This window comes from Pelophylax lessonae (genome assembly GCF_965119305.1).
Source record: "Pelophylax lessonae genome assembly, chromosome: 1".
NCBI lineage: Eukaryota > Metazoa > Chordata > Amphibia > Anura > Ranidae > Pelophylax > Pelophylax lessonae.
The window spans coordinates 20,258,106-20,277,341 of record NC_138768.1 but is presented as its reverse complement, the minus strand read 5'-3'; the positions used below and the strand labels follow the sequence as shown (position 1 = coordinate 20,277,341).

Here is a 19,236-nt window from a genome sequence, read left to right as displayed (position 1 = left end):
TGCTTTATAGCAAGACAAACTCGAGGTACTAACTTCAGTGTACCCAAGGCTTGTACCAAGCTTATACAGCTTATCACACACAGCACTGATTATCCCAAGATACAGGACCTGTTTGGGCCAGTAACCATACACCCACAGTGACACAAGCAACCCAGATGCTGCTGCTCTGTGTTCCCTTCAACCTCAGCAGAGGCTAGCGTATTGGAAGCAGTACCTTCTAGATTGCGTCCATTTATGCTGTACTGCGCATGCATGGTGTGCTATGTGGCGTTCACGTGCATGCCAATTGCATTCAGGCATGCCCCCCATACAGCGTACATCTGTACTTAAAAGCAAAGATTGTTGAGTGTGATAAGACCTTCGTCACAGACACGCTATCAAGGGAGGAGACGAACATGCGAGCACTTATGCGCCAAAGCGAAAACAGCAACCAAATGGGGTGAGAGCAGCTTAGGCTGAATTTTGTTTGTCACAGCTGATACCTTTCAGGTGATCAGCCCAGGGCAAGAAAACAGTGTGATAACAATAGGCAAATAAATAATGTTTAAACAAACTTTGCATCATCCCACAACAGCACAAGCTCATATTATCACAATTGATATAAATAGCACATTTCAATCCCTGAGAAAAAAAACTGAACTTTCAACAAGACGTATTTTGCATAGCTTAACATCCAGTCTCATGCACACATTGGTTTGCCACAGCTGATACCTTTCCGGTAATCAGCACAGGGTGAAAACAGTGTGCCAGAAAAACAAGCACAGAAATAATGTTTAACAAGATGTATTTTGCCTAGGCTTACCATCCATAGTCTCATGCAGAGACTCTGTTATCTTTTTAAAGGGAGCAGTGCAAAAGATATTTACAATCTGCAATTATGCCATCAATTTTTACCTTCAAGTTTTGCTGTGTGTGTAAATATTTTAAATTGGACTCACCAGTCCTGCTGCACGGTTCTGTATGAAACAGGAATCTAATCTTCACTCATCATGGCGAGCTTTGTCTTGGAGATCTTCAAGGACTGTGTCCCCCTGTTTTAGAGGGGCCATGGCCTTGGACCTGCAGAGCACCCTGCAGGGAGTGCCTTTGGGGTTTGGTATTCCAAGGGTCCGGATCCCAGGGTCCAGCACCTAAAAAGGACAGCATTACAGGCAAAACCTCATATCTGCTTCCCGAGGCTCAGGTACCATCTTTTCAGTCTATTGACTGTTTAGGATGAGTCTGATAGCTAACCCTTTAGATTCAGTGATCTTTGATAGTGGTATGTAGCATAATCTTCTTTCTTTTTCTTTAAAACATAAAAAACATGTGAAGCGACTCTCCACAGTGACCATCACCTTTAGACACTGGCGAAAAAACTGAGGCACTTCCTGTGAGGGAGGGCTTATATAGGGGGACATCCTTTCTGATTGATTACCAGTGTCCTTTACCTGAAGGTGGATATATAACCCATATGTTATGATTTAGGGCTCTGTGTCTTGTGATGTACGATAAAGATAAACTGATGATTGGCCAAAGCATGCCCATGACCTGTATGCTTTGACCAATCACAGCACAGTTTCCTGTCAGAGCCATGATTGGCCAAAGGCAGGCTGCCTTTAGCCAATCATGGCTCAGGGGCTAAGTTAATGCCCCACACTATATAAGGCTGCTGCTTACATGGCAGCCGTGTATAGTGTGTGATAAAAGAGGTTAGGTAGGTAGTTAGCGGATAGTGATTTGATTGTGGCATCACAGTTCCCCTTCCAGTGGTGCCCCCCAGCCCTTTTTCGGGCGGAAATTGCTTTGTAGCAAGATAAACCTTGAGGTACCAACTTCAGTGTACTCAAGGCTTGTGCCAAGCTATACAGCTTATCATACACAGCACTGATTATCCCAAAGATACAGGACCTGTTTGTGCCAGTAACATACACCCACAGTGACTCACGCAACCCAGCTGCTGCAGCTCTGTGTCCCCTTCAGCCTATGACAGAAACTTGCACGTTGGAAACAGCTCGTTAAAAATTGTGCTGTTTCATGCTGTATAGTGCATGTACGGCGTGCTACATGGAGTCAGCATGTGCGCTATTCACATTCAAACACACCCCCTGCAGCGTACACCCATTTTAAAAGGCACAGACAGGATATTGAGGGAGAAGAAAAACAAGCGGGCGCTTTCTTGCCAAGGCGAAAACAACTACATGGGGTGAGAGCAGCTTAGGCCGAATTGGTTTGTCACAGCTGATACCTTTCAGGTGATCAGTACAAGGTGCAAACAGTGTGTCAAACAAACAAGCACAGAAATAATGCTAAACAAGATGTATTTTGCCTAGGCTTAACATCCATTGTCTCATGCAGAGACCCACGTGGCACTTGGTTTCTGTTATCGCTTAAAGGGAACAGCGCATAAAATATATATATATATCTGCTGTATGTGCAAATATTTTATTAAATATTAAATTGGACTTACCAGTCCTGCCACAGGATTCTGTTTGAAACAGGAATCCAATCCATGTTTTTCTGACCTTCAAGGGCTGGGTACCTTTGTTTTTAGAGGGATCACAGCCTTGGACCTGTAGAGCACCCTGCACAGAGTGCTTTTCAGGTTTGGTGTTACCAAGGGTCCAGATCCCAGGTTCCAGCACCTAAAAAGGACAACATTACAGGAAAAACCTTGTATCTGCTTTCTCCATCTTTTTAGTCTTCTGACTTTTTTAGATGGATCTGATAGCTAGTAGGAATGATCGAACGGTTCGGGTCGACCCTCGGTTCGGCCCGAAAATTGGCTGTTCGCGGTTCTGCCGAATTTAAAACTTTTTGCCCAAAAAGTTCGGAATTCGGCAACCAGAACCGACCAAAATGCAATGGTTCAGGAAATGGGCTTTAAAAGCCTGTGATTGGACCAGAACCATTAGCAAAAGCCAATTGAGGGGGAAGGAGAATGCTAGGAATGTGATTGGAGTGACTAGGGGGTCCCTAGACCAATCATTAGTGAATACGCCCCCCAGTATATAAGATAGCCCCCGCCAAATTCCTAGCATTGTTATACTGGACATGGAAGAGAGTGGAAGCAGTTCTGTTAATTTTACTTTAAAAGTGTCATTTAGCATTTATTAGTGTGAGGAAAGGGAAATCTAGTGTAGCTAGAGTGCTCCTTTACACTTTAGTTAGCTTCAAAAAATTAGTTTCTGTAGGGAAAGTGCGAAGTGCCAGGGTGACCGTAATGTAGTGTAGGGTGAACTGACTCTGACTGCTATGGCAGGGTAACCAAACCCTTCCATATCAGGGTGACCGCAATAGAGAAAAGCTAGTTTCTCTCAAGTCACTTTCGCTTCAGAGATATGGCTTCTCACCAGTCAGCATTCTTTATGCTGCAGGCGTTGCTAGTGCTTTTTTGAGGACATGTTTGGGGTCAGACATGACATCTGAACATGTGTATAGGGGGTATATATACACACCCATGTCTGTATATATACACCTAGACATACTGTAAATAGGTGTAAAAGGAGCAGAAAAAACTACTTGCACTGATGAAATAATTAACACCATCCACTTCATGTCCAGTGGGTTCATGCCGGGTTTTTTTTTTTGGCCACATACCACCCTCCCCTTGCATGAGTTCTGGCTAACGATACTCGTTTTGTTTAGCCGCTGTGGCACATGACCCCTTTTTTCTTGCCTGCCCTCAGTTAGTCGATTAGCCCAAGATGTGAACCCTCCGTTTCATGAGATATGATACTCATTTGGCCTCATCTTATCTATGATTGTTTTGTATAAACCCACTATGAACACACTGTTGCACAAAATAGTCGTTATTGCTACGTTATGCTACTATGTGAATAGTATTTCACTGTTTTATACACACTTTATGTAACTGTTTTACTTCTTTTGTATGTTTCTGTACTTAAAATCTCAATAAAACTTGATTATGGAAAAAAAAAGAAATAATTAACACCAATATATTTCTGCTCCTATCACACCTATATATGTCTAGGTGTGTATATACATATAAGTATGTGTGTATATACAAAACTATACACAAGTTCAGATGTTTTGCATGCCTCCAAAGAACCCAAAAAAATGCCCAAAAAAACGCTAGCGTAAAAAAAATGCCCAAAAAAAAAACGCTAGCGTAAAAAAAAAAAAAAAAAAAAGCCCAGGTGTGTTGTTGCAGGCATTTTTTTGGGGTTGTTGTCATTGTTGTCATTTTTGATAGATTTTTGATAGAGAACCAATTATTGAAAAAAAAAAATAACCAAAACAAAAATGCCTTTTTATTTAGTATCTGGGGGTCTAAAAAGTTTACCTGTGAAGTTTCAGCTTTTGTAGCATGTCCAGAACCAGAAATAAAGATCATTTTTCAGTAGAGCAGGGATGGTGGGACCCTCCTTTTACACCTATATGATCTTTTTTTGGGGGTTCTGGACATGCTACACAGCTGAAACTTCACAGGTACACCTTTTAGACCCCCCCAGACACAAAATCACACAAAAAAAGTTCATAAAAATTGTCATTTTTGATAGACTTTTGATAGAGAGCCAATTATTGAAAAACAAAAAATGTCTTTGGATTTAGTATCCGGGGGGTCTAAAAAGGGTACCTGTGAAGTTTCAGCTCTGTAGCATGTCCAGAACCAGAAAAAAAAAGATTGTTTGTATTTTGTCACTTAGAACACAGGCAGTTGGCTTCTCGCTTTTCACACATTGCCGGTTTAGTAGCAAGCGGTTTTTTTTTTGGGCATTTTTTGGGTTGTATGGAGTCAGGAAAAACATCTGAACTTGTGTATAGTGGTATATATACCACTATACACAAGTTCAGATGTTTTGCCTGCCTCCAAAGAACCCAAAAAAATGTCCCAAAAAACGCTAGTGTCAAAAAAAAAAAACGCCCAGGTGTGTTCTTGCAGGCATTTTTTTGGGGTTTTTGGAGGCAGGCTAAACATCTTAACTTGTGTATAGGGGTATATATACACACATACTTATATGTATATACACACCTAGACATATATAGGTGTGATAGTAGCAGAAATATATGCTTGCGCTAATGAAATCATTTACACTAATATAGTTACGCTCCTATAACACCTATATATGTCTAAGTGTAAGATACATGTATGTGTGCACAAGTTCAGATGTTTTGCCTGCCTCCAAAAACCCCCAAAAAATGCCTGCAACAACACACCTGGGCGTTTTTTTTTTTTTTTTTTGGCGCTAGCGTTTTTTTGGGCATTTTTTAGGTTCTTTGGAGGCAGGCAAAACATCTGAACTTGTGTATACGGGTATATATACCACTATACACAAGTTCAGATGTTTTTTCTGACTCCAAAGAACCCAAAAAATGCCCAAAAAAATGCTTGCTACTAAACCGGAAAGGTGTGAAAGAAGCGAAGCCATATTACAGATCTATAATTGCACTAATACAAACAATCTTTTTTTTATGGTTCTGGACATGCTACAGAGCTGAAACTTCCCAGGTACACTTTTTAGACCCCCCAGATACTAAATCCAAAGACATTTTTTTTTTTTTTCAATAATTGTCTCTCTATCAAAAATCTATCAAAAATGACAATTTTTAAGAACTTTTTTTTGTGTGATTTTGTGTCTGGTGGGTCTAAAAGGTGTACCTGTGAAGTATCAGCTCTGTAGCATGTCCAGAACCAGAAAAAAAAGATTGTTTGTATTAGTGCAATTATAGATCTGTAATATGGCTTCGCTCCTTTCACACCTTGCGGGTTTAGTAGTAAGCATTTTTTTGGGCATTTTTTTGGGTTCTTTAGAGGCAGGCAAAACATCTGAACTTGTGTATAGTGGTATATATACCCGTATACACAAGTTCAGATGTTTTTCCTGCCTCAAAAGAACCCAAAAAAATGCCCAAAAAAACGCCTGCTATTAAACCGGCAAGGTGTGAAAAGCGAGAAGCCAACTACCTGTGTTCTAAGTGACAAAATACAAACGATCTTTTCTTTTATGGTTCTGGACATGCTACAGAGCTGAAACTTCACAGGTACACTTTTTAGACCCCCCAGATACTAAATCCAAAGACATTTTTTTTTTAATTTTTTCAATAATTGTCTTTTTTATCAAAAATTACAATTTTTAAGAACTTTTTTTTGTGTGATTAATAGTCCCTGGGGCATGACCCAGAACCCTAGGCACTTTTAGGGGCATTCATTGGGTTTCAGGGCTTTAAATTTGTGTTTTTTGATTACCGAAGTTCGGGTCCATTGATTTCAATGGGGTTCTGAAATCCGGGCCGAACTTTCGGGTAGTTTGGATGTTCTGGCCGAACCGAACTTTTCAAAAGTTCGATCATCCCTAATAGCTAACCCCTTAGATTTAGTGATCTTTGATTGGGGTATGTAGCATATCGTCTTTCTTCTTTACAGAATATGTGGAGAGACTCTCCACTGTGACCATCACCTTAAGACACTGGCAAAAAATCTGAGGTACTTCCTATGTGGGAGGGATTATATGGGGGGACATCCTTTCTGATTGGTGACCAGTGTCCTTCACCTGTTGGTGGCTATATAACCCATATTTTATGATTTTTTGGCTCTGTGTCCCGTGATGTACGAAAATAAATTAAATTTACTCTTCCATCTTCATCTGGTTGGTTCCAGTAAAATAAAATCACCTCTACAATCTTCTTATAGATCTATTATAGTAGACAGCTCAGGTGACAACTTCTGTTTGTTGCTCTCTAAAAAAATGAAAACATTTTCCAAGGTTTTCTTCTATTCGTTTAGATATTAAGAATTACACATTATTTATACAGACGTTTTTCTTTCTTCCTAGATTAGTTATGGAGCCAGAGATACTTTACTGAGTGATAGAAAGAAGTATCCAAACTTTTTCCGGACAGTTCCGGATGATGAGATGCAATATGTGGCCATAGCAAAGTTACTGGAAAGGATGAAGTGGAACTGGGTCAGCATTCTTACATCTGATGATGAATACGGAGAGAGGGAGATCCGACAACTCAGCAAACATTTATCTAATCATGGAATTTGTATTGAATTCAAGATTCTGGTGTCTGTAGAGAATTATGATAAAATTCCTCCAGAGCTGCAAACCTCAACTACGGAAGTTCTTATTATTTGTGGCTCAGTTAGTCTGACTTATTACAAGTTTTTGTATAATAATGTCCCTTATTACACGGAGAAAACATTTATTCTACCAGATTCTTGGTCAATAAGTGGAATATTTTTTTTTTATTTCAATAACTGCAGCTTGGTGTTCACATACCCCTATGTCTACATAACAGGATTGCAGGAATATTTTAATAGTTTTAACCCTTCCAGCCACTTAAATGACCCCCTGATGGAAGATATTCTCATATTTCAATATAGATGCTTTTCAAAAAACCAAATGAAAAATTTCCTTATTCCCCTCACAACTAGACGTCCTCTTTGGAACTGCAATTTGGAGACATTTACACCTGGTTTATATTTTCCTGATGAGAAAACATCCTATAAAGTTTTTATCTCAGTCTACATTTTGGCTCAAGCATTACATGACATGCATTTCTCTTTTAAAATAAATTTAAAAAAATCTGAAATAAATCCACACACACTAAAGTATAAGGTGAGAGGGTTCAATGAAAGGTTACTCGTATCTTCTTATACTCGGTCAGTTTAGTATTGGAACACAATGTGCCCAGACACGTCTTTCCACCACGAACATCACCGCAAATTAGGTTCATGTTTAGTTTAGAGGTGGTTAACCCTTTCACTGTTGGAACTTTTTATTTTATTTTTTCATGTATAAAAAATTATTTTTGGCCTAAAGATTATGTAAAACCCCCAAACAGTATATTTTATGAAAGCAGAGACCCTGGAGGAACAATGCTTGCTGTATCATCTTTTTCTGTCACATGATACTAGTGCAATTGTTTACCAAATACAATCTTTTGTTTTAGTAAAAGATGCAATATTTAGTTAATTTTAGGGCATTCATATGTAATAGATTACCCACTTATTTGATAAAATATAAAAGATGAGGTTGCACTGAGTACATAGATACCCAGTATGTCAAGCCTTATAATTTCTTGCACATTTGAAATGATGACATAATTTAGGACCTTAATCTTTCCATAGATAATACTTCAAAGGCTAAATTCACCTTTTGGAACACGTTACATGTCACATCCGTATTACGTGTGTAACATGTTCCAGCACATGTTCCCTCACCCCTCCAACCCCCCCCCCCCACCCACCACACCAGTGGGTAGGGTTTCCCCCCTGCAACCATTGCCATATTTAAAATCAGCTCAGGCTCCATCCAAATCTGTGAATGGATAAACTACCTGTTTACTAAAGTCCTATCTGCCATCATAGAATTGTAGTATCAATGGACTGTGATTGTGCTGATCAGTGCACTCGTAGTCCATTCACAAGTCCTCCAGCTTTCTAACAAAAAGCCTGTATAGATGTATGGACAGAAAGCTGAAGGACTTGTCTGCAGGAGCCTGACATTGCACCCACAATCCACTCATACCAGATAACTTGTTCCCACTCCAGCATGCGTGCTTATATAGAACATATGTAGCACAATTAAATCTTTTGTGTGCAGGTGCCCCTCCAACCACTTGCCCTCCAGAAGATTTACTCCTTCATGACCAGGCCATTTTGTTGCTTTTTGACAGTGCGTTATTTTAACTTACAATTGCGCAGTCATGCAACTCTGTACCCAAATTACATTTATATCATGTTTTCCGGACAAATAGAGCTTATTTTTGGTGGTCTTTGAATATTTTTCCCTGTTCATTTTGTTGGTAAAAAATCCCAATAAGCGTATATTGATTGGTTTATGCAAAAGTTATAAAAATGATGGTATATATATATATATATATATATATATATATATATATATATATTGTGACAGGAAGTCAGGTAAATCTGTGGATGTAGTCACAGACAGGAGATACACTTCTGTTTGGATTAGACATTTCACCAATTACTATAGGGTGTCGGCTGAAAAGGTAGCCAGGACGGCTTAAGGAAGTTGAAAGGCCTTCAGCTGTTCGGAATGAGGAAATTAAGGCCTCTATAATTTATCCAAAGGAAGTCTAAGGATTGCTGCCTCCTGTCGCTGTGTGAGCTGGGAAGAGGAGGACAGTCAGATGTGTGCCTCCCGACACCGTGTGGGCATGGGAGAAGGACTGCTGCCTCCTGATGCTGTGTGGGTAGAGGAGGACAGTCAGATGTGTGCCTCCCGACAAGCTGTGTGAGCATGGGAGAAGACCCCCTGAAGTGATGTGCGCTAAGGAGGGTACAAAGTGTGAAGACTTCTCAAGGTGAGAAAATTAACTATTTCTATGTGGAAGAAATAAAGGAATGTTTGCTATGTGAAGAGACAAGCAAAGGGACGTGTTCAATGTGAAGAGGAAAAGGGACATGTTCAATGGACATTTGTTGTGTGAAGAAAAAACATGGACTATGGAGTGTCTGCTGTAGGATCAGCAAAGTTTGCCCAACAGTAGGTTGGAGACAGACTTCATTAGATAGGTTCCTGTGTGTGAGAAGGTAGCCGCCCACAGTGGCAAGGATTTATTTTGTGTTTTATTTTATTTTGGATGTTTTTGCTGCATGCAGTCTGGTGAAGAAAATTGCATGAATAAACCAAACTGTTTGCAACCACTTCTCGGCTATCTCCCTGTGTAACGAACCCCCCCAAAGGGGTCATCCATGCCTACCACCGAGTGAATCCCCACATATGGTGGATGTATGCATTGGGCAGAAGCAGAGATCCCTGTAAAGAAGTACATATGTTCTATGAAGTTTGTCTGGTGCATGAGATTGCACAATCTATGTGTGCAATAGAGAAGATCCTGAAAGAGAAAAAAACATGTTTTAAAGAGACAGTGGTCTCAGAATTTTTGATGAACTTTGTCTGGTGCATGAGATTGCACAATCTATGTGTGCAGGAGAGAAGATCCTGAAAGAGAAAAAAAACGTGTTTTAAAGAGACAGTGGTCTCAAAAATTTGTTGCTGGACTGTGAAAAATTTATTGTGGAGTAATTGAAGATGGGGCGATCAAAACGCCTGAAAGATGCAAAGATAGCTGAAATGAGAGACCGTATTCTATGGATGGAGGGGATGTTACCGTCTGAACGAGCCCCATCCATGCCTAAAGAGAGTCTACTAAAGAGGAAGGTTGTTGTCCCTAGCAACCCTGGTGCAAATGAAACTGCTATGGAGACGCAGTGTTCTTAGGTGAAAAGTACACCCAAAATGGGGGAGATGCTGAAACAGCGGAGCTTTGCAGCTCAACAAAAGGCTCACCAAGAGAGCATGGCAGGCTGGAAACAGAGATGCCAGACGCCAATGGAGGCCATCCGTTTGGAGGAAACCGAGTATGTGTGCAGGGCTGAGTTGGATGCCTTGCAATGGAAAATGGAAGAAAAGGAACAAGCCTTGGAATTGCTTAGGATGGAGCATAGAAACGTGCAGGCTCAGGTGTTCCAGTGGGAAGAATCCACTGCTCTTCTTTTTTCCGAGTTGCACAAACGTAGAGAGACTATAATGGAGAAAGATTCCGTCCTCATGGAAAAGGAAAGTGAAATTCAGACTTTGCAGAAGCAAAGTATGTGTGATATGTTGGAGTTGCGTAATCAGCTGAAAACAAGTCTTCAGTCTTTGGAATCTACAAAAATAGACCTGCAGGGGGTGCAGGAACAGAATGTCTCTCTGAAAACGACATTGTCTCTCAGCGACAAGGTGAAAAGTGAGAGAGAGGCTAAATTACTGAGTACTGTGTGTGAGCTCACCACTTTGAGCAATGTGGTAGATGAATTACGTACGGACTGTGAAAGTTAGAAAGAGGAAGCCCAACGTGTCCAGCAGCAGCTAAAGGAGAAAGAAGCCTGTGTGGCAGAATTACAGTCTCATTCCCAGAAACTAGTCAATGAGGTGAAGGCTCTTATGCAGGGAAAAGAAGATTCTGAACACAAGAGAAAAAAAGTGGAGGCACAGCTGCAGGAATCGCAAGTCAAAGGGTCAGAAGGTGACCGATTGTGTGCTAAGCTGTCAGAGAAGGCAAACCGACTGCAGGTTGAGTTGGACAATGTCACAAATCAGCTTTCTCAAGCAGACAACAAATCTAGAGAAATTGCCAAAGATTTTTCTATCTTGGAATCGCAGCTGCAAGACACGCAGAAACTCTTACAGGAAGAGAGGTGTCAAAGGCTGTTTGAGCACAAAACTCAAACAAATGGAAGATGAGAAAAATGGCTTCCTGGAACAATTAAAAGAGGAGGAAGCAAAGAAAAACCTATCAGAGCAAGTCGCAACATTGCAAGCTCAGATAGCGGATATGAAAAAACGCAAGGAAGAAAGCGTTGGTTCATTAGAGAGTGTTGAAGATGTGAAAAAGAGGTTTGATCAGATGCTTAGTGAGGAGAAGACTGTGTCTGCAAAATATGCAAAAGAACGCGACCTTGCAGAAGCGGAGGCGCGTGATAAAGAGAGCAAAGCCCTGTTCTTGGCTCGCTCCTTGGAGGAAGCTCTAGAGTGTAAGGCTGAACTAGAAAGAGTTAACAAACAGCTGTGTACAGAAATGGAAGATTTGGTCAGCTCCAAGGATGATGTTGTGAAAAGCATTCAGGAGCTAGAAAAGTCTAAGCGAGCCTTAGAACAGCAAGTAGAAGAGATGAAGATTCCGTTGCAGGAACTTGAAGAGGAATTACAGGCAACAGAGGATCTGTCCCAAAGAGGGGATAGTGTGCCTGATGCAGTTTTTAAAAGGATCAGTGTTTTGGGGTCTGAGTGAGCATCAGAAATGTGATGACATGTGGCTTGAATCACCCCTTTGGAATAAACCGTTCCTTCAAAAACTTCAAGCATTGGAAAATGTATCATTAGAGCTTCAGCAAACAAAGGAGCTGTGTAAGAAATGTGATGATTTCTCAGTTCAGGCTGAAAACCTAGTGGAGAAAACTAAAGCAAGTGATATAAAGCTTGGAGAAAAAAGCAAACACCACCTAGTGGAGAAAACTAAGGCTGTTGGTGAAAACGTGAAGCAAATGAATAAGTTCTTCACTGATGCAGAGAGGAGGTCTGTAATGGATACCACCCAGATCGCTGGGTTCAACTGTGTTGTTGCCTTTGACCCATATGATGGTGGAAGGAAAGTTGATAAAGTACAGACATTTCTTGGAACAAAGCCAAGTGAAGCAGAGGTTCTCAAAGTGTTGTGGAAATCATTTGTTGATTTGCAGAGAGAGGCAGCTCAAGAATGTTAAAGACATTAAGATTACATAGTTACATAGTTACATAGTTACATAGTAGGTGAGGTTGAATTACGACAATAGTCCATCCAGTTCAACCTGTGTAGGTGTGTGTGGCTGTAATCGTCTCACATACCCGTGAATGTTCTGTTCCTTGAGATGTACGTCTAATAGTCTTTTGAAAGCCACCATACTACCCGCAGAAACCACTTCTTGTGGTAGAGAATTCCACAATCTTGTAGCCCTAACAGTAAAGAACCCCCCACGTTGCCTGAGGTTAAAACACTTCTCCTCTAATTGCATTGTGTGCCCCTGAGTCCTCATGCAATCCCTTCGACTGAACAGTTTTTTTTCTAACCTGAGATCCCCATTGAGATATTTAAAAATTGCAATCATGTCCCCCCTCAGGCGTCTCTTCTCCAGGGAGAATAAATCAAGCGATTGGAGACGCTCTTCATAATCAAGGTCCTCCAGTCCCCTAATTAGTTTAGTTGCCCTTCTCTGTACTCTCTCCAGCTCCAACACATCCCTTCTGAGGACTGGCGACCAGAACTGGACAGAATACTCCAGATGTGGTCGGACCAGAGTTCTATAAAGTGGAAGGATTATAGTCTTATCTCTGGAAAACATCCCTTTCTTTATGCATGCTAATACTCTGCTAGCCTTGGTAGCCGCCGCTTGACATTGCAAGCTGTTGCCTGATCTATCATCAACCAAGACTCCCAGATCCTTCTCCATTTTTGATTCCCCCAAGGGTTCCCCTCCTAACGTGTATTGTGCTTTAATGTTTCTAGTCCCCAAGTGCAAAACCTTACACTTCTCCACGTTAAACCTCATTTGCCAAGTCGTTGCCCACTCCGTTATTTTGTCCAGGTCATTCTGTAGGATATCTGCTTCATGCTGTGCTGTTATTGCCCTGCCTAATTTTGTATCATCAGCAAAAACTGATATCGAACTACTGATCCCGTCCTCAATGCTGTTTATGAATAAATTGAACAAGGTTGATCCTAGGACTGAGCCTTGGGGGACCCCGCTTACTACCTCAGACCAGTCTGAGTATGCGCTGTTTATTACCACCCTTTGGATACGCCCTTTTAGCCAGTTCCGTGTCCAAGAGCAAACCCTGCTGTCGATACTTGCAGACCTTATTTTATAAATTAAGTGCTTGTGGGGAACTGTATCAAACGCCTTAGCGAAATCTAGGTACACCACATCCACTGGTCTGCCCCTATCTAGCTCACAGTTCACCTCCTCGTAGAATGTTAAGAGATTGGTTTGACAAGAGCGCCCATTTGTAAACCCGTGCTGGTTACTACTAATGATGCTGTTGTCCTTAGCAAACTCTACGATATAGTCCCTTATCATCCCCTCCAGAAGTTTACATACTACTGATGTCAGACTGACCGGCCTATAATTTCCCTGTATATGCCTCTGACCCTTTTTGAATATCGGAATCACGTTTGCTTTCCTCCACTCCCCTGGTACATCTCCGGTCCTAATACTGTCCGCAAAGATCAGGAACAGTGGTCTGGATATAACCTTACTGAGTTCCTTGAGTACTCTCGGATGTACGCCATCCGAGCCTGGTGATTTGTTTGTGTTAAGTTTGTCCAGCCTTTCCCTGATTTCACCCTCTGTTAGCCATAGTGGCAAGTCCTGTGTATTACTAACCATACCGTCATGATCAGTGTACCCCTCCGTTTCCTGTGTAAATACTGACGAGAAAAAAGCATTCAGCATGGTTGCTTTTTCAGTGTCCTCTGTAACCATCCTCCCATCATCGTTAATTATGTGTGCAATATGCTCTGCCCCAGTTTTTTTGCTGTTGATATACTTAAAGAATTTCTTTGGGTTTTTTTTTTACTATCCTCCGCTATTTGTCTCTCAAAGTCTATTTTAGCCATCTTGATTTCGTGTTTACACTTCTTATTTGCCTCCTTGTATTGGTCGAAAGCCAATACTGTGCCCTCTGATTTATATTTCCTGAAGGCCAATTTTTTTCCCCTAATAAGTTTTTTAACGCTACGGTTTAGCCAGCCAGGTTTGGCTTTGTCTCTTCTAAATTTATTTCCCATAGGAATGCACTGCAAGATGCCTTTGCTTAATATGTTCCTAAAGCATTCCCATTTTTCCTCTGTGGTCAGGGATCCCAGGGTCTGGTCCCAGTTTACCCTTTCCATCAATGAGTACAATTTTGGAAAGTTTGCCCTTCTGAAGTTAAGGGTTCTTATGTTCCCCACTTGCCTTGCTATATTGTTATTTACGCTAAATGTGATCATCCTGTGATCGCTAGAGCCCAGGTTGTCCTGGATTCCTACCTCCGAGATTAGGCCTGGGTCATTAGTGATCAATAGATCCAGGACTGCATTTTCTCTAGTCGGAGAGTCCACCAACTGTGACATGTAATTATCCTGTAAGGTTTCCGTGAATAGACGAGCCTTCTGTGAGTGTGTAGTCCCCTCTTCCCAGTCAATGTCGGGATAATTGAAGTCCCCCAATATGATGACTGATCCTAGCTTTGCCACTTTACCCAAAAGTGCTAAAAATTCCAGCTCTACCTCCTCCCCTTGTTTAGGTGGCCTATAGCAAACCCCCACAATTACTTTTCCCTTTTCTCCTTCCCTATGGAGTTCTACCCATACGGATTCTAACTCCATACTCATCCCTTCCGTAATGTCATTCCTCTCAATCACCTTTACATTGTTCTTGACGTAGAGACATACCCCTCCCCCTCTTTTTCCTACCCTGTCCTTCCGGTACACTGAATACCCTTGGATATTGGCCAGCCAGTCATGTGAGGGGTCGAACCAAGTCTCTGCTATTCCCACAAGGTCTATGTCCTCCTCATGTACTAACATTTCCAACTCATCCATTTTATTAGCTAGGCTCCTGGCATTAGCATATACCCCTCTTAGTTTTACGGAAGTTAAACGTGATTGGTTATGTTTATTCCTGTTTGGTCTGAGGTTCTCCCGCACAGACCTACTGATTGACGTTGTGGACCTACTGTTGCTGCTGACCCTACAGCTGCCTTCAGTCCTTTGCTCCCTCCTGACTGATTCTACTTCTGAGCCCTCCCCCCATCTCCTAGTTTAAAAGCCCCTCCAACTTGGTGGTGTTTAGCAAAAGATTAGCAAAATTGAGTTGCCTATGGATCACTGTCCTCCTTGGTGGATAGGACAGATGGTTATGCAGGACAAACTTGAGAAGGAGCGAAATGATGCTAAAAATGCACTTGAGGAATGTGTATATGAGATGAGGGACAAACTGTGTGGCATTTATGAGAAATCTGTCAATGAAGATGACAGAAACAGTTTCATCCTGAAGCTTGAAGATACTAAGAGGCTTATCAGCGAGAGTCAAGAGCAGTGCCTGACACATGCGTGCCTGGAAAACTGTGTCCCAACCCTAGGGTTGAAACAAGAGGGGGGGGGGTATGTGACAGGAAGTCAGGTAAATCTGTGGATGTGGTCACAGACAGGAGATACACTTCTGCTTGGGTTAGACATTTCACCAATTACTATAGGGTATCGGCTGAAAAGGTAGCCAGGATGGCTTAAGGAAGTTGAAAGGCCTTCAGCTGTTCGGAATGAGGAAATTAAGGCCTCTATAATTTGTCCAAAGGAAGTCTAAGGATTGCTGCCTCCTGTCGCTGTGTGAGCTGGGAAGAGGAGGACAGTCAGATGTGTGCCTCCCGAAGCCGTGTAGGCATGGAAGAAGGACTGCTGCCTCCCGATGCCGTGTGGGTAGAGGAGGACAGTCAGATGAGTGCCTCCCGACAAGCTGTGTGAGCATGGGAGAAGACCCCCTGAAGTGATGTGCGCTAAGGAGGGTACAAAGTGTGAAGACTTCTCAAGGTGAGAAAATGAACTATTTCTATGTGGAAGAAATAAAGGAATGTTTGCTATGTGAAGAGACAAGCAAAGGGACATGTTCAATGTGAAGAGGAAAAAGGGACATGTTCAATGGACATTTGTTGTGTGAAGAAAAAACATGGACTATGGAGTGTCTGCTGTAGGATCAGCAAAGTTTGCCCAACAGTAGGTTGGAGACAGACTTCATTAGATAGGTTTCTGTGTGTGAGAAGGTAGCCGCCCACAGTGGCAAGGATTTATTTTGTGTTTTATTTTATTTTATTTTGGATGTTTTTGCTGCATGCAGTCTGGTGAAGAAAATTGCATGAATAAACCAAACTGTTTGCAACCACTTCTCGGATATCTCCCTGTGTAACAAACCCCCCCAAAGGGATCATCCACGCCTACCACCGAGTGAACCCCCACAATATATATATACTGGAATTTTTAATTTTATTTATACTAGGAATGGCGGCGATCAGCGACTTATAGCGGACCTGTTATAGTATGGTGGGCAGTCTCACACTAATTGACAATTTTTGGGAACCTGTGACACTAATACTGTGATCAGTGCTAAAAATATACACTGTCTTTCTTTTCTAGGAATTTTATTGGGATTTACAAAGAGATAAAATAAAACAACATGACATATGTAACTAAGTACATGGCTTCCAATATTGAGTAGGAACATTGCATGAAATAGGTAACTTATCGTGTCATAAGTCTTGTTTCTATCCATGTCATAGGCAAAGAAAGTAGCTGACTTAGAGGAGAAAGTGGACACAGAGAATGATAAACAAGTTGTCCATTAACAATATCTACGAGTAACTTGGTGTTTTTCCTGATTAGCCATGTCTTATTATGGGAGTAGTTTGTTATTACCATATCCCAAGGCAGTGTTCGATAAGTAGATGGCTATATGAGGTTTGGAAGCTAAATAGCTATGAAAATAATAGGGGAGATGGTTAGGGGGGAATGTGAAGAGATATGGAGAAGGTAAAGGGTGTGTAAGAGAGGTCCAGAGACTGTAGGGTAGGGGATGAGCATGTTAAGCTAGACAAGCTAAGGCATGTTTACATATAGAAGGGGGAGGACAGAGTGCCAAAACGTTTCCGTCTGCTTTGCGGTCAAGACAGGTCATGAGTTTGAGCTGTTGGTGGTTGAGTGTCTGGGTGTTGTTTGTGATGTAGTAGTTTTCAGAGAATCTTGGAAATGGATCCAACATGCCCATGTACGGGTAAATTTAGATGGGTTATCGCGAGCGACACTTATCAGTTCTTCCATTTCGGCTATTTGTCTGACATGGTAGTACCAATCATGTATTGTAGGGGGAGTGGTGGTGCCCCATTTAGTGGGGATACATCATCTGGCCACGTTGACTAAACAGAGAGCTAACAATTTGTAGTAAATTGATTTTGGGGGAGGGGTATGATGAAGCTAGTACTGAGCTGGAGTCAAGTCAAGTGTAAAAGTGGTTATCTTGGATAGATCATCATGCATCGGTCCAGAATGCCTGCAGTTCTGACCAGGACCACCAGATGTATAGTAAAGTACGGGGTTCGGATCCACATCTCAAACATAAGGAGAATGTCAAGCGTGAAACTTTGTGGAGCGGCATGGGCGTCCTATGCCATCCTGAGAGTATTTTATATCCTAACTCCTGTACTGTGACATTCACTGATCCCTTGTGTGTATGAGTGAGAATGCTATCCCACTCGCCAATAGTGAGATTATGTCTAGCTGTCTTTCCCAGGTCTAGAACATTTTGTTGGCTTTAGAACAAATAGCTTCAAATGATGTGTGCAGACGATACCAATCAGGCGGAGTTCTTGGGTGGTTAAAAAAGTGTCTTAGTTGGACCGAAGTCCAGAAAGGGAAGGTGGAGTTACTCTTGGCCTGTAGTGCCTCATAGGATTGAAAAGAGCCGCTGTGGAAAAAGTGTTCTGCGGAAACCTGTTTATAAAGGCCAAATCTCCCTTTGGAAATGGTTGGACATACCTGGAGAGAAGTATGGGTTATGTTGAAGAGTGGTAGGCGGGCCTGGGTGAGAAGAGAGATTGTATGGTTAACAAGCTGCTTGCAATCATTCCAAAGAAGGCCCTACCATCAGGTGGTCTTTGTATTCTGTAGGTGTATGTTTTATGGGTAACCAAGGAATCATTTGTATTGGTATCACAGAGTTCGGCTGCTCTCGCTGGACCCATGTTTTAGCCTTTGGATGAGAGTACCAGTCTAAAATCCTTGCTAAATGGCATGCCATGTAATATTTGTGGATGTCAGGCAGTCCTATGTCCCCCTTCATTTTTGGGAGAGTAAGCGTGTCACAGAGTCTAGGGCATTACGCCCCCAGATGAAAAGAGTGCAAGCTCTGCGATACGATGTGAAGAAAGCTTTAGGTAAGTGGATAGGTACCATTTGTACCAAATATAGGAGGCGGGGGAGTACATTCATTTTTATAATGACAGACCTTCCAAACCAAGAGAAGAGTCATTTATGCCATTTCTGTAGATCACCTTCAATGTCCCCTAGTATGGGGAAGTATTTTTTTTTTTTTTGAACAAAATTTTATTAAAACGTTTGCGAGGATACAGAAGAAAGCAGGAATAACAATGACACAACACATTTTTCAATTTCTTGGTCAGAAGCCGAGCACAACACAAAGACTCGAAACTGACCTAAATGGTACAATAAGCATAGAAATTCACCCAATGAATTAACCATAAACACACTAGAACCCTTGTTGGATGGATCTATGGCACATAGTTTGCTCTGAAAACCGCAAGATGTGTAACCGCATTATACCAAAGAAGGGGAGGGACATGGAACTAGGAAGGGGGGGTAGGGGGGGGGTAGGGAGGGGGGGTGGAATGTAGCAACAGCATCTGTACCATAACATAAGCATACTACCCTGAAATAGCATACACAAAGGAATCCACGGATGAGGTGTTGGTCACCTCCTTAGGTAGTGAGTCCTGAAACACCTGCCATGTATCCGAGAAGCGGGTGTCACGGAACCATGAACCAGACGTACAACAACAGATAAGTGAAAATAAGAAGGCTTTATTGAAAATCAAGCTGTAAAGCAAAAGTCCAAACGGAAGGCGAAACCGAGGCAGAGTCCTTGCGAAGCCAGAGGTCAGGAACCAGCAGGGTAGTCAGACGAAGCCAGGATCA

At 41.8% G+C, this 19,236-nt stretch overlaps 1 protein-coding gene across 1 annotated transcript; it reads left to right on the top strand.

Annotated features, from left to right (window-relative positions):
- Positions 1-395: 395 nt before the first annotated feature.
- LOC309563149 (extracellular calcium-sensing receptor-like) lies at positions 396-16,874 on the top strand (the record flags this gene model as incomplete). Its single annotated transcript, XM_082267484.1, has 3 exons — positions 396-439; positions 6,782-7,565; positions 16,809-16,874. The coding sequence occupies 3 exons, from the start codon at positions 396-398 to the stop codon at positions 16,872-16,874; spliced, it is 894 nt and encodes a 297-aa protein (XP_082123610.1).
- Between the last annotated feature and the right edge of the window lie 2,362 nt (positions 16,875-19,236).